Here is a 16,237-nt window from a genome sequence, read left to right on the forward strand (position 1 = left end):
ATAACAAATCACTTCACAGGAAATGCTGTTCTTCATTTCTCCTAATTTTATCTTTAATCACATATTGGGGGAAAAACACACCTTTTCTCAAATGTATCTCATTTTTGTCTTGTTAAGATTGCAATGCACTCCTGCACATTCCCAGAGATCTGAGAGCCTGGATGACATCACATTATGTTTCCTCCCCAGGTCTTAATATTCCTAAATGTTCAGTAGTGATTATAATAATAACCATACTTTTAAACTTTGGGATCATGTCCTCTCTCGTTTGTGGGTGGGTACTAAAAGGAAGGTTACTGTTGAATGTGTACAGGAAGTCCTCAATTTACAGTTTATTTAGTGACATTCTGCTAGATAGCCAGGCTGTTACTAACTTGAAAAGAAGGATTCTGACAGGAAATCTGAACCAGAACATTTTATTCAGCACCACGAACAGGTAACAGCAACAACTGAGAGGTGAAGAACTCCTGTTTATATAGAACTCTCAGCCAATGGGAGCTGTCCCTTTTCCCGCTCTCAGGCTGCTTGAGCTTCAACCAATCCAGTTGAAGCTGCAGCCGGGGCGGTCGTACGTTGAGGATTTTCCAGGTCATAAGTTGAGGACTCTCCTGGTCGTTAGTTGAGGATGAAACACATTCAAAGTTACAACGGCACTGAAAAAGATGACTTACAACCATTTTTCACATATACAAGCATTGTATCTCCATGGCCATGTGATCAAAATCAAAATGCTTGGTGACTCACATTAATTATGGTTAGAATGTTCCAAGATCATGTGATCAATCGCCTTTTGTGGCCCTCTGACAAGCAAAGTCAATGGGGAAGCCAGATTCATTTAACAATCGCGTTACTGCCTTAACAACCGCAGTGATTCACTTAAGAAAGGTCATAAAACAAAATAAAATTCACTTAACCACTGCCTTGCTTATAGTGTCCAGGGGGAAAGCATTCTGAAATTCCTTAATATTTCCCTGACATTTCCCTGTAACTTGCAATCTAGTTAAGGTGCGGTCGTAGATGACGTCATACCAAACGGCTAAGCCACGGAGAAATAATGGTAGCTGAGGAAGCATGTTGTTGCCTAAATGCTCATTTTTCCTTGACTTTGCCAAGCAGCGTGATCCAGGAGGTTTTTTTTGCATGATTTTCCCGACTTTTAAACATTTTAAGAGTTTGGTTTCCCCCCGATTTATTCCATTTTTTTCACAAATTCCCTAATAATTCCCTGATAGTTCCCAAACTACTGATTTCTTTAATAATTCCCTGATTCTGTTTTCCAGGTTTGCTGGACACCCTGCACTTAGCAACAGAAATGTTGGGCTCAATTGTATTTGTAAGCTGAGGACTATAGTCAGATACAGCTCACTTGCAGTTTTCTTATTCGGTTTAGTATTGTATGATCTTCGACATATGGTAACAGCATCCATTTTATTTTGTTTGTACTTGTTATAAAAAGCTAAAGCAGCTTGAGCTGCTAGAACATTCAGTGACAGTACTCTGAAATCTGCGCCTTGACAGGTTTTGCCTCAGAATAACATACAGCATTCATTCAAAGCAAAGGATGAATTGTTCCTGTGGGATTGAAATTTGGCAAAATTGTCACTTCTTCAGTGCTGCCCTACACTTCCCGGAAACCCAGAGGTTGCATGGCACAAGATAATATGGGAGGAGTCTATCCCTTCTCCTTCCCTGCATCCAATCAGTTGGCAACAAGGCCTGGCAGGTGACCAATGATTGGTTGCTTTGAAACTGAGGCTGAAATTTGAAATATTTTAATGGCAGTGAGGGGTGAGGGGAAGATAGAGAGGGTGACTTAGAAGCTTGCAGACAAGATAGAGCTGGCTAAGGAAGGTCAATGGTCAGTGGATTAACCCTTTTACTTCGTGAAGCGGCCTTGGGGGACATATGAGGTTGGGGAGTGATGGTACTTTTCTTTGCATTTTCTGGCTCCCTTTGTTCCCTTTTTGTAAAGTAGAAATTTGGCAGCTGACCTGAGGAAGAGGAGGAATATGCTTCATCAGAGCTCTGCTGAGGATCGTGAGGGGAGAGGTAATGGCACCAGCCTATATTATATGTGAAAAGAATGAACCAATGAGTCATTGTTGTCTATACAGGGCTTTCTCAGAAAGAGGTCCGGATTAAGAGACTGAGCTGGATTGGGAGGGGAGAGGAGAGGTATAGTGTAGCCACATCTACAATATCTCAGAATATATCTAGTAGGTTATAAGGTGATAGATTGAGTATCCATTAGGTAAGTAAATAGAGGATCGAACCCGATTGGACTTCACTGTGTCATCTCTACCCTTGGGCCTGGCAGCCCAGCCAGGTAAACTAGATATAAAAGATGATTAGCTGAGTGAACTCCACTTTATTGCAAGGCTAAATTAACAAAACCTTGCGGGTTTAAAGGTACAAGTTTATTTTTTGATATTTCTTGCTCCCTTCTCCCCCTCTCAGTGATCTTCAACCTTATGGACTATGACTATATCTAATGAGTTTCTTGAAATATAGATACCTTTTTTGAGTCATAATTGGAGGCGTTCTAGGGATAGATTTCATCACATCATTGTGTGAGAATACAAAACAAGTGCAAAAAAATATTAATCTCCTAATTAACATATTTGAAAACTTTTCATCTTCCTCTAGGAATGACTATTGTTTACATTGAGTTTTGCAGTATCCTTCACAGTTGGGAGCTGCGTGGATGTTAAACATTTAGTACTTCCCTATTATGCCATATCAGAAATTACAATAGTTTTTAGAAGTTATTCAGTCCCATCTAAAAGCTGTATAGTTTTGGAGTTTTGTACCTTTACATTACTGAGTAGTTAACGGATAAAACATGTGAGAACACATAAAATACATTACATCCATTTCCTGATGTCTTCTAATGATTAGAATATTACAAGATATAAATTCCATATGTTCTGAAGAACTTGTTTTTCCAGAAGTACTTAAAATATAAAACTGGATGGCACTGTAGATAAAATCCTAAAATGAACTCTAATACCTTCTTTATGAGTGCAAATACCCCAGCAACCTTTGAAAAAAAAAATCCCAGTGTGCAGAAATGGCATTTGAAATCATTAGGAATGATACTGAAATGGCAAGCATTCTATGGGCAACGAATGACTTCTAGATATTGTTGCATTCTCCCTTTATACTGTTCCTTTATAAAGAAAATCAGACGTAACTGCATAGTTTTGCTTTTGTACTACAATACTTGCATTTAATTGTGATTGCAGGGTCTTGGTGCCTCTTTATGTAACGCTTATGTTCATTAAAATGCAAATGTTTTGTTCATGTATGTAATTTATATACAAATATAAGTTTACTGTTACATTGTACAGATACTGTAATTATGGACAGATAATGGAGATAGACCAGAACTTTTTACAACATAGAAATATTAAGTTAAATGCATATGGAATTCAAACAGGAAATTAACTTCAAATTATTTCTTAAATCAATGAATGATAGGGAATCCGAATAATATTCTGGAGCAGACAGCTATTACAAATACAATTAAAAGTAATGTGATTTTAAAAAAAATATTCACAATATTTGACTCAAATTACAGAAAAGAACTGCACACTGAAGCAATTCAGTTAAATATTTTACTTATTTTTTAAAGGACAGATGTACAATTTTCATACCTTCATAACAAATCACACTTTGTAGTTTTTGACAAAGAAATATATGCTTATGGAAAGATTCCAAAATGCCAAGGTTTAAGAAGTACACCCACAAGATTTCAAGAAATTTTTTTACTTCAAGAAGCAAAATTTTAAGAGAATACTTTAATAAATAGAATTGTGCAAATACATCACAGACCAAAATTGCCAACAAATTACAGTACAAGATCTTTAGAGTTCTAGATAATAGACAATACTTTTTACATTTATTTAAATGTCTACTGCTTTCCTAAAATCCACATTTCTAGAATTAGAGAATTAATCTGAAAAAAGCACCAAGGCCAGGTTGTATGTTAAATGTGCTCTCTGTTCTAACATTTTAATTAGATCTTGTAAATTATGAAATTAAAAGTTTACAATACAAAGTTACATTAAAATTCATGGTAAGAAATTCAAAATTTAAAACTAAAAAAAAATAAAAATGAATTTTTATTTCCAGCCTACCCTACTCCTGCTTTTCAAACCTCAATTTTATTCGACTTTGAGAAAATAAGGTTTGCAATATTGCCACTTTTTAATACAAGTATTGTTTTAGGAAATACTGACTATACTGCCCAACACATATTAGAAAGATGAAAAAAAGAATCAAGATTGTATCCATTTATAGTTAATACTACTTTCCAGCATCCTTTAATTATTCAATATTACAACAGTCCTGCACAGAATTACAGTAATCCCCAAACCATCAGTTTAAAAATCTGATAGCAAAGTGCAAATTATTTATAACCAGGCGCCATGAATGTTACTGGGGTTCAACTGCTGCAGTGCACCATTTATCAAAAACTGGTTTTTCACTCCTTCGATTTATTGTACTGGATGCACTATGACTGGAAGTTCGGGATGTACCTCCTGTCAAAATTGTATACAAAAGAGATCATATGGAATTTTAAGTAACAATATAAACTTAAAGCAACTTTAAGTATACAGTATAAATATTAACCCACATAGTAGAGTAAGATCAGAAATACTCTCTGGATTTGAACAGGTGTGATGCTGCTTATGAAAAAAGTAACCTTGCTCAATGTTACTGCTGTTATTGGAGGTAGAGTCACTCACTTATTCTGCGCTCAGGAGATCAGCATGCATGTAGTATAGAGCATGAGTCTCCAACCTTGGCAACTTTAAGACTTTTAGCCAGCAAAGCTGGCTGAGGAATTCTGGGAATTGAAACCCACAAGTCTTAAAGTTGCCAAGGTTGGAGACCCCTGGGATAGAGGGCTTGGCAAGATGCAGGAGCAACTCACTTTGGGCAACTGATATTTGTACATATAGTATTTAGATTCAATCCTTAGGGTAAGTGATGTTACTTGTGCTGATTAGAAAATGACCTCAGTAAACACGTGAATTTAAATAACCTATAAATATTAGAAAAAGTATAAAAAGAGAAAAACATAATTCCCTTGCATAATGAAAAGAAATTAAGGCATCTTGATGATCAGTTTTGACTTCATTATTTATACAGTAGAAATAAAGGCCAGTGCGATGGGGTGGTTTTTTTCCCCTCCACACTTCAATCAAACTGAAATTAGCAGTTGAAGATTTTGGAATGACTTACTAGATGGACTATGTTGATTCAAGGCAGACTTTCCTCGCCTCGGAGTTCCAGTAGTGCAGAAGTAGCCCATCTGCCGCTGGTAATCAGTGAGCTGTTCTGAGCGCTTCATGCCAGTTGTTGGTTTCACTGCTTCAAGTCTTTTCAAAAAAGCCTTTAATAACATACACATACCTTAATACATTATGACCTGGGATACCAGAATCTCATAATCAAAACCATCCCTCCACAATATCTGATGTCTTGGATTACAATTCCTTTACTTTCTCACTAGAATTATAATACTGCTGTTCAATGTAATTGGAGTACACTAACTTGAAAAAACTGTGAGGAAGCACTCTGTCTATATGAGAATGGAGAAAGAGAACAGGGCAGAAGAGAACACTGTCCCTTGGTAGCTTTGTCTTTGTTTGTCATGTACGTAAACATTTATATAAAAGGCAAAACTATAAAGGGAAGCCACAACAGCCTGGGACTAGAATTTTTTATACCTAGCAGTCCAACAATTTCAACAAACTGACCATGATAGTGTGAAGGAGGCCAAACAAATCTCAGTGGAGATGAATTTCCATAGGAAATCTCAGATGAGACGGTCTATTTGATCTGGTAGTCATCTGATGTTTTAATGCAGCAGCAGAAAAAGTCTAAGATGTTCTAAGGCACGGCTCCCCAAATTTGGCAACTTTAAGACTTGTGGACTTCAACTCCCAGAATTCTCTAGCCAGCTGGCTGGAGAATTCTAGAAGTTGAAGTCCACAAGTCTTAAAGTTGCCAAGTTTGAAGTCCTCTGTTCTAAAGGGTTGTGAATTTTATTTTATAAAGCTCTTATATTTTATGTTAGTTTCAAACAACTAGTATGCATTGTTAGTTGGAATAAAGTTGTTTACAATATTTCCTCTTCTAAGTTCTGGTACTCCATTTTGTGATTTAAAGAAAATGGAAACAGAAAAATTGATGTCTATGGAACAGGAATATTGTACGTATCCTAGGTTACTATGCCAGAATTTGATTGTTCAAACCAAGTCAGTCATTCAACCACTCTCAGGAATCCAAAACGCAGGCCATTAACATGTACTATAATTATTCCATTCCAAAAGAATGAAAAATAAAAAATTTGCAAAAAGAAGCCATTTGAGAGGTTTATTGGGTGTTCTCTATGAGCATGTGCATGTATTCATGCATTTTTAGATTATTAAAAAGGGATTAAATGTTGTGGCTTTTGATTGCAGCCTAAAATTCTGAGTATTTTAGAAACAGAATACAGTATCAAAAAGCAGGAACAAAATAAGCCCAATTTCATTTGGTAAATTCATTCCGCACTCTTCTCTGTGTTACATTATAGATCCAATAAAATTATTTTTCTTCATGCAAAACTACATCATTAACATTTGAGCAGTTCTAGGTAAAGAACCATTACACAGAAGATGAGTTTTCTTTTGCCTCAAGATCTGTTGCTATGGTTACTACAGCAATTCAATGGCAGTGTAATAAACAGCTATAGAAATTGAAATTGGTCATTGGCTATTTTTTCAAATATTTCTACTTTATTCTAAGTTGTGGGCTACTGACAAATGTGTTTGCTGACCAACGGCTAAAATGAAATGACAGAATGACTTAATATGTTCCTTTGCTACTAACTAGATCAGTTTTTTTCTTGCTTGTTACTGAGATCAATGAATTCCTTTCTGGTTGATTTTTCTTGTATCTAAGGTAGATGCTCAATTGTGAAAAGAATGTAATTTTAGGTTTACAGAAACAAAAAGATACACACACAAATGCATAACAAAATATTTCAACAACTTTTCTGCATAATTCAAAGATATGCAAATACTATTCCAAGGAAGCTCAAACACTGTGGCGAAGGGATCTGTCTTAGCCACTATAGGAGACTGTTGAGTTCTAGTCCCACCTTAAGAACAAAGCCAACTGGGTGACCTTGGGCTAATCATGTTATCTCAGTCCTATGAAGGAGCCAATGGCAAACCACTTTTGAAAAGCTTTGCCAAGGAAACTGCAAGGACATGTCTAAACAGCCTCCAAGATTTGGACATAACTGAGTGGAAAAAAAATGCAGATAAATGAACTGCAATGTACCGAACAAGAATCTGAATAGGAAACAAGCATATTTGATGGGTTAAAATAATTTTTCTGTTCAATTGTACTAACTTTAAATAGTGAAACAAAATAGTTGTTGTACATGACAAACCTACAACCAAGGACCATCAGTTGAAAAACCACTGGAAATCTCGTTCTGATAAAATTTGAGATAAGCAGGCATATTCATGTAACTCTAGCAATTCTGAAGTTCATGATGGTAGTGGCATTTCTAGTGCCACTATATATTTTTATCCATATTTGGATACTTTCAGATAATGGATTTTTATCTGTCCTACCCAAAGCAAGCACTTATAAATAGGCAGTATTCAGTTGATGGATTTTCTTCCACTGCTAATACAATTGAATTACAGTGGAGCTTTGTGATTTAATAAGATTACACCCACTTTTCAGAGGACAAAACAAATAAAGTGGTCTACAAAATGTGTTAAGTCATAGTTTGCAAGCCCATGGTTTATACAATGCAATACAATTTGCTAGGTGTTCATCTAATATGAGCCTCAAACCATGTGGACAGACTTGCCTAACATGCTAAGTGGAAGAAGCCTAGTTTTTAATTAATATTGTTAAATCAGAACTTAAACTAACCAGATTCTCTCTGTCAATCCTCTGCTGTTCCTTCTGCCGATTGATGGCACTGTGGTACATTTTAGGTGTTGAACCTGAAGGTTTCTTCATGGAGGCACTTTTGGTTCTGGGTTTTGCAGAATGCTTTGTCAATTCTTTTAAGAGCCTTTGGTTTTCCCGATCAATTTGTCGTACTTCGTCATTTGTGAATGAGTAGTTTTTCCTTGATCCTAGAGAAGACTGATTCACTGGCAGTTCTTCTTGATCCTTTTTCTCCAATTGCAGGAAAGCTTTGGACACAAGAACATATTTAAGAGAACATGCAGCATGACTAGGTTTTTTCAGGATTATTTCAAAACTACAAAACCTATTTTTAGATTTAACCACACACAATCCTTCAAATGAGGACTTCTGAGGAGCTGGCCCCCAATTCTGAAGTTGGTAACAAAAGCTTATATAACAAAAGCCTCTTATACAACAAGGAAAAAAGGCCTCTCTGCCTCCCAACAATTTGCCAAACAGCAAACAACACAATGATATACACTGTTTGCTGTGTATTTCTGTGCACGTATGCCTGACCCATAGAAATAGCAAGGAATCAGAGAAATGTACATTATGGCAGTGTATTAATCCCAGAAAGTTTTCTTAAATGTAATCACACTTACTCCTCCCTATTATTTAAATAGATCGACCCCAAACATGACTAAGTCAGGGTTTAACTCAGCTGCCTTATCTTAATACTAATACTTAATACTAAAACATGACATTTCAGATTATACTTTTACAGATCTTTAAAATTGATGTAGCTTTCTGGAAGTATTCTCTGCTATTTAAAAGAAGATACAATAGCACTGGGCCTCTTCAGATCAAGCATTTATTTTAAAAAGCTTCATTTTGTTAAGTTGTCTAGAACAACAATAAAGCAGTCTTTAAAAAATAAGTCTAATAATATGAATGTTCTATAGGCATTTATAGTTATTGATTTACCTCCTTGCATTAAAAAACAGCCAGTTTCAGCTTTTGCCTCTCCCTGCAGCAATTTGCCTCTGTACAGCTTTAGTTTCACTTTAGCACCTGGACTTGCCAACAACTTCAATCAATCAGCTGAGTGTCAGGAAGCAGATAATCAGTGGCTCCTGCTAATCAGGTTCTGCTGCTGTTTGCTGCAAGGAGGTAAATTGCTGGCAGGCAGAGACCAAAGAGCAGGGGTGGCTACAGTGTATAAGGTGCATCCAAGTTTTCACCCTCTTTTGGGGTGGTAAAAAGGTGTGTCTTATACTCCGAAAAATATGGTACATTATAAGGCAGAGTCAATGAAGCATATTATAAAAATAATTAATCTGATAATTCTTAAATTTGATTTGGAACTGGACAATGTGAACACCAGCCCCAATTAGAAATATAAAATACATTTCTAAATAGAAGTGGTTGTTTATCCTACTCTGTACTAAATTAAATTATTCATATGCAACGAATCCATTCATCCCACTTTAGCAGATTATCGGTCAAGAAGAATTAAATAAGTGCTGACTTATATTGTCACAATTTTCATTACATAATGGTGAGGAGATGGACTTTCCCAAAATTCTGATTGCTGAAGTTTCATTTTACCCTTTGCATGTCTAAATAAGTATGCCCGGTGGACAGTCACATTTAAATAGTTGCATTTCATGTTTTGCTTCTATAAATGTTGGAGATTTGAAATTTCTTGAACATGTCTTGCCCACTTCTAATCTATAATCTAAATGAGTTCCTCTTTCTTCGATCATTAATTGATTTGCTGTAATATACTACACTTAAAAAGCCTTTGGCACTGATATTTAATCCCTTTCAAGTCACTGCTGTACTATCAAACTTGTAAATCACTGATTCTGTAATGTAGTTTGCAGCAAACTGGTTACCGTCTGTGTGACAGATGACTTGGATAGATGAGTCAGCTGTAAAATATTTGAAAATAACTACAATATCAGAGAGCCTGAAATTGCTGAATGTATTTAATAGAATTATTATATTGTTGAATTTATTTTCAAAGCAAAACCTCTTGCGACATTGTGGTATGTACAAAAATGTTGCAGAAAGAGTTAAATATAACAACAGGAATTGTTCATAAACCAATCTTTCACTGATTTTTGATAGAAGACCACCAAGACTATTAATTCACCATCCTACACTGCTAAATATATTTAGGAAAGCGGAGTTTTGGAAAAGGAATAGAGAATCAAGAGTAGCATGTATAGATGTTACTGAGGATTCAGGAAAAAGCATAAAAGATATGCCAATCCACAATAGGCAGCAGGAAAGAAAGTGGAAGCCAAGAATGCATATGGAGAACAGCACCACGAGATGCATTTTGCAAATTAAGAAAGCAGTCAAACCATTGGTCTACAATAGATACATCCCTTTCAACTGAATGCCATTGAAAGCCAGAGTTTTGGAAGTATATGTACTGGTAATACCTATATCAAAGACACATACCAAGAATTGATATCTTCAAGGAATACAATACAATACAATACAATAACAAACATAAACTTTCCAAAGTAAATAATAGTTCTCTCCACATTTGCATAGTATAGAATATAAGGCTTCATATTATGCAAAATTCTACTGGTATCAGTGAATCGATTTTACCCAATTTTCCAAATTTGAGAATGTAATATAGTAAACGTTGCAAGACACATAAAGAAGTCTGTTTCTTAATGTGTATCTGAAAATTTGGATTAAATCTAAAACATCTAATATAGAGGTATTGACGTAGTACTTGGTTAACATGCGATAAAGATTGAGGGGATAATTTAAGAACCAGCTACCAGGTTCCCTGTTATCAATGAATCCTTACTACTTCACAGGAAAGCTGTTATAAAATCATAATGTCTTACTCATAATATTCTAGACTAGAGAATAAAGAAGTTCTAAATGGGAAATACAGTAGTCCCGTTTCACTACCATTTCCATAAACCGTGAATGAGAATGTCAGTTTTAGACAACTGCCAAGCAGTCTTGGTAATTGCTGAATTTATTGAACTTGAAAACAATTATCCTATAATATCCCATTTAACTTGGGGACAAAGGACTCTTAGAATAGCGTCTTTCAACCAGAATTGGCTTGGCCAACACACAGCAAAAAATGTTGATATTCCTATACTTACGCAAAATTAGGGATCAATACTATGAAGAGATACTTCTCAGTTACTATCCCACCATTGCAGAATATCCTTCCTTGAGAAATTCAAATGTCCTGACCTTGCTGGCTTTTTGGAAACTTGTCAAAAGGAAGCTCTTTGGGAGGGCTTTTAATTAATTAACACAATCCCACTGCAATTGTTAATTGCAAGTGGGAAATTGTTTTGATTTATTTAATGGGTTTAACTCTTTTAATTTACAGGTAATACTTGATTTATGACTATAATGGAGCCTACCCATCAAGATTATAAATTGTGGTGATTGCAAAGTGAGTCCTCCATATGAATCACTTTATTTTTGAATTTTGTTGCAATCATTAAGTGACTGCCATGTTGTTAAGTGAACCGGTGGTTGCTGTAGGTAGGTGTTGTAAAACTAGAAATTAAAACCAGTTTTTGATAAAAGCTTTGCAAAATGTGGTCACTTAACTATAGGACACTACAAATGGTCATAAATGCAGGCAGGTTACTGATGGTGTGAAATGTGGTCATGTGACCACCGAGCAGGGCATCACACCTTTGAGCCAAGCCGTAAGTCAGCGTTTTTCAACCTTTTTTCTTCAGGGGAACCTTTTGGTGTCGTCAGATTTCTGGTGGAACCCTGGTTGAAAAACACTGCATTAAGCTGTACATCCTGAAGCTGAAATAGAATTCTTTTATTGGCCAAGTCTGATTGGACACACAAGGAATTTGTCTTTGGTGCATATGCTCTCAGTGTACATTAAAAAATATACATTTGTCAAGAATCATGAGGTACAATACCTAATGATTGTCATAGGGGTCAAAGAAGCAATCAAGAATCAATATAAATCATGAGGATACAAGCAACAAATTACAGTCATAGTCATAAGTGGGAGATCGGTGATAGGAATGATGAGAAGACTAATAGTAATAGTAATGCAGTCTTAGACGATGGAGGCAGAATCAGCAAGTGCTGCTACCGCGTGGGGGTCCGTGGCTGCGGAGCAGCAGAGAGAGTGAGAGGCTGTGTTGCGTAACCTCGCAGGGAGTGCCAGTCCTGAGCAGGGCAATAAGCGGAGACCGTTCGCTCCATTCTACCCGCTTTCCCTCCCCATTTTTTGGCGGCTGCAGGGCTGGTGGGAGGGTTGGAGTGAAGGCAAAGCCGGAGTGGACACCTTCCATTCCACCTTCGGTTCCTCCTGCCTTCTCAGGCCTCGAGCATGAGGGGAGTAGTAGGGCGCGCTCCCCTGTGCAGGGAAAAGGGAAATAACGAGTTGGCCGCTTGGCCGAGCGTGGTGGCGTGTACACAGGCGCAGAAAGGAGGCGTGAGGGGGAGCGGGAGAGAACCTCGGCCCTAGACTGGGAAGCTCTGCGTCAGAGGTGCTGGAGAGGCAACCGCTCCTGCCTCTTCCTCTTCTTGCCGCTGCACCCCGTGCTTTGGCCCCACTGTTGCAGCGAGGGGCTACAGGGACGCTACTGCTACTGTCAGCACCAACGCCACTGCTGCTGCCACTCCTCCTCATGCTGGGCAGCTGCTGCTGCTGAGCATGATTGATCTGCCAGACACGAGGCGGAGGAAGAGACTGCCCCACTGCAGAAGCAGGCGGGATTGAAGGGGGGAACTGCCTTGCCTTCTTATTAAGTCACGGAACCCCTGGCTGGCTTTTGCGGAACCCTTGGGTTCCGCGGAACCCTGGTTGAAAAATACTCTGTAAGTATTCCCGGGAAGATCCATGTAACTTCAAGTGTTTGTTAAATTAACCAGTTGCAAGTCAAAGACTACCTGTATATTATGTTATGGCTTTTTTATTTTTATAAATTGCTGAGAACATAAGATTGAAGTTTAAACATTTATTCAGTATGTGAGTTTTATTTTGCCTAAGCATTAATAAAGAATTAAAGCACGATAAAACATAAAGCATGCTATGCATTTGTGCTTTAACTAATAGCAAGTCAAATACTGTTGAACTGCTTTTTTCATCAAAACTATTTAGGAGGGCTACAATAGCACAGTACTATTCAAGAGGTAGAGATTAGGACAACACTTGAAATTTGTGGGTATCGCTGTTAAATATATAATTGTTTGGCAGATTGAATAGTGGAAATTCTTTCAGCATGGTTGCAAGTATCCACTCCATATCTTTGAAAAAAATATTTAGTCTCTGCAAATAGCTAGTCAGGTATATGCTGTATATCAAATTGCACTGGAAGAAAGAATGGAAGTACATAATTATATAGTTCAGAAGTACCTTTTTGTAAAATAGTGCTGCCAAAGCATGCTAACAGCAATACAGACAGCAGTATTATAAATATGGACTGTACTAATCTATTCACTCTTCTTCCTCCAACATGGCTTTTAAAAACCTGAAAGTTAGCTTTTATATCACAAAATCAGAGATCTTCAAACTTGACAACTTTAAGACTTATAGACTAACTCCTGAATTCTCCAGTCAGCATAGCATAGCAGGGTGGAAAATTCTGGGAGTTGAAGTCCACAAGTCTTAAAGTTTCGGGATCCCTGCTCTAAACTCATAAGGATTGTGGATTATTTTATACACAATCTGTGAAACATGGCAGTTTCAAACTAGAAGTTATGAAATTGGCTTCTTATAATTAATCATTTAAGATTAACCAAATTAACTGTAACTAATATGAAAAAGAATTTAAAAAGGAATGGGACTGTAAAGACTGGAGGTACTAAAAGAAGCCTCTGCCTTTCCCCCCTACAAATAAGACGTTGCCTTATATATTTTTTTGAACTCTGAAATAAAATCAAATAAATAAATAAATAAATAAATAAATAAACAAACAAATAAATAAATAAACAAACAAGCATTTGGCCTTATTGCCATGCATTCAAAAGCCCGATTGGGCTTATTATCAGGGGATATCTTATTTTGGGGAAAACAGGGTAGCTGTGAACAGCTTCTGCTACATGCATAATGAACAGTTTCTCAACTTTAAATTCTCAAATTGACAGAACCTGGAAACAGTGTTCCCTCTAATTTTTTGGGGGGGTGGGCGGAAAAGTATAGTGTCTGAGCGGCAGTCCCTTTGGGACTGGGCGGCACAGAAATAATAAACAAACAAACAAACAAATAAAAAACCCACCCTGTTTTGCCTCAGAGAATTTCAAAATAAAATACTGTACTGTGTGGCTATAACAGTGAGCTCATAATAGGGCAACTCTATCAATATCAAAATGCCACTTAAATAGTTGAGCTAGTTTCAAACTAGATTTTGATTTTCTTTCTCTCTTCCTTACTCCCATTCTTTTTCTTTCTCTTTTCTTTCCTCTCTTTTTTCTATTTGTTTCTCTCTCTTCCTCTCTCTCTCCTTCCCTCTCACTCTTTCCCTCTCGGCTTCTGGGCAGGTTTGGAAAACTCTGAGTTGATGATGATTTTTAAGTGAGCGATTGCTCACTGCTCAGCTTAGAGAGAACTATGCCTGGAAATATACTTTAGGGACAGAACTTATTTTAAACTGCATGTGCCGTCTCCTTCTACCCTATGTGTCTCAATTCTATATTAAGTAGAAGTTAGCACAATTAAATTTAAAGTACATGGTATAGAGTTATTACAAACAAATAGTAAATAAAACTACTTTGGCCTGGGGTGATGATTTTATTAGATATACATTTTATAATAAACATCTGGATTATGAAGTTATTTTTTTGCTAGCTAAAATCATTTACCTGTTTGGCGTTTTTATTTAAATGAATAAATCATAAATTTGTTTCAGCAATTATCTTTAATTACTATTTATGTATGTAAATTGCTACAGTATTTAAAATTTGATTTTACCCATTTTGCTCATCATATTGCTATGGCAGTGTCTAATAAGCATAATGAGAAGAGCTAAATAAATAAATGTTCTAAAGAAGAGATTCTAAATGGGAAATAGTCCTATTGGTGAAATTCAGCACTTTCACTATCATCTCCATAAATCTTGTGTATGAGAATTTTAGTTTAGACAACTGCCAAGCAGTCTGGAGAGTTGCTGAAAGTGTCAATGCTATCTGAAAGAGCTTTAAATCTAAACAGTTAGGTTGGATTCAATTTGCCCATCACCCCATCTCTCTAGCATAGAATTTGTGACCATGCTGAAGATTATTTGAAACTCAGTTAGATTTAGAAATTGTAGAGAATATTCGTAGCTTAGGTTGTAGGTTTAGGCAGAGGTTTGTCCTCCGAGCTTGCTGCATGGCTCCTAGACATTTCATTATCCAACTAGGTAACATCTTCAGCTAGATAACATTTTCAACCAACTATGTTACCTGGTTTGGAAACAAAAAGTTCAAAAGCCAAGCAGCAAGCGTGGAGGACAAACCTCTGCCTAAACTCAGCTCAATGCTGGTGCAACTTGGCTGTCCATGGGAAAGCAGCAACATAAATGTTTTCTTTCTATTCTGACATTTCATGAGCTGTCTAATGGTGGCATGTAACCCATCATGCTCCTCATCCCTTTGGATCTTTCCAAAGGAAGTCCAATGCTTTCTGATCTTGATTATGGTATTTCCCAGAAAAAAGAACCTTTGCTATAGAAAATGTGGTGACCAAAGATAATCTTCTTATAATATTAAAATTCAATTTTCATATTGAAATGCGGAGAAATAGCTACATGCTATTAAATATTAAAGAATAACTTACACATCTCAACCCTTCATTGCTTGATGCCTCTCTATATAGAGAATGTCTTCTATATTAGAATGCTTAAGCTTTCTGCAATGGGTAAATTACCCCGTCTTGCTCTATCATATAACCCTATGGAGTACAGTTGGAAATACATTGTTTAGTAATTGAGACATAGTAATTCAATTTTAAAAAATGTAAGTAAAGGCCTCAAACCCCAGATTAAACAACACTTCTTTTAAGAGTAATGAACAATCTCTAATATTAACATATATCAAAAAGCATAAAAAATGTATTCTGTAAACCTCTGACCTTCTCTATAAACTATGCTGTGCGCACACAAAAAAATCTTATCGAAGGCCAGCAGGTGAACAAATAGGTTATTTCCTCTCATTCGGTGTATGTGCCAAAAAAAAAGAGTGGGTGGAAATGTTAAATACTGTATAAGAATTCTTTAAGAAACTGACTCAGCCACTCTAATGCCATCTTCGCTCTTTTAATGTGCTGTCCAGTTCCAGATTAGAAAGGAGGTAA

At 36.6% G+C, this 16,237-nt stretch overlaps 1 protein-coding gene across 2 annotated transcripts in view; it reads right to left on the bottom strand.

The window, feature by feature from the left end:
• Window positions 1–3,603: 3,603 nt before the first annotated feature.
• The window catches only part of CFAP97 (cilia and flagella associated protein 97), a 31,819-nt gene continuing 19,185 nt past the window's right edge, over window positions 3,604–16,237 (bottom strand). For both annotated transcript variants that reach the window (XM_070757558.1, XM_070757559.1), the window contains exons 4-6: window positions 7,951–8,219; window positions 5,251–5,401; window positions 3,604–4,544 (exon numbers count right to left, since the gene is read on the bottom strand). In XM_070757558.1, coding sequence (XP_070613659.1) covers window positions 4,438–4,544; window positions 5,251–5,401; window positions 7,951–8,219 — 527 coding nt within the window. In that variant the 3' untranslated portion in view covers window positions 3,604–4,437. The remainder of the gene's footprint in view (window positions 4,545–5,250; window positions 5,402–7,950; window positions 8,220–16,237) is intronic.

Source organism: Erythrolamprus reginae, chromosome 7, assembly GCF_031021105.1.
Source record: "Erythrolamprus reginae isolate rEryReg1 chromosome 7, rEryReg1.hap1, whole genome shotgun sequence".
NCBI lineage: Eukaryota > Metazoa > Chordata > Lepidosauria > Squamata > Dipsadidae > Erythrolamprus > Erythrolamprus reginae.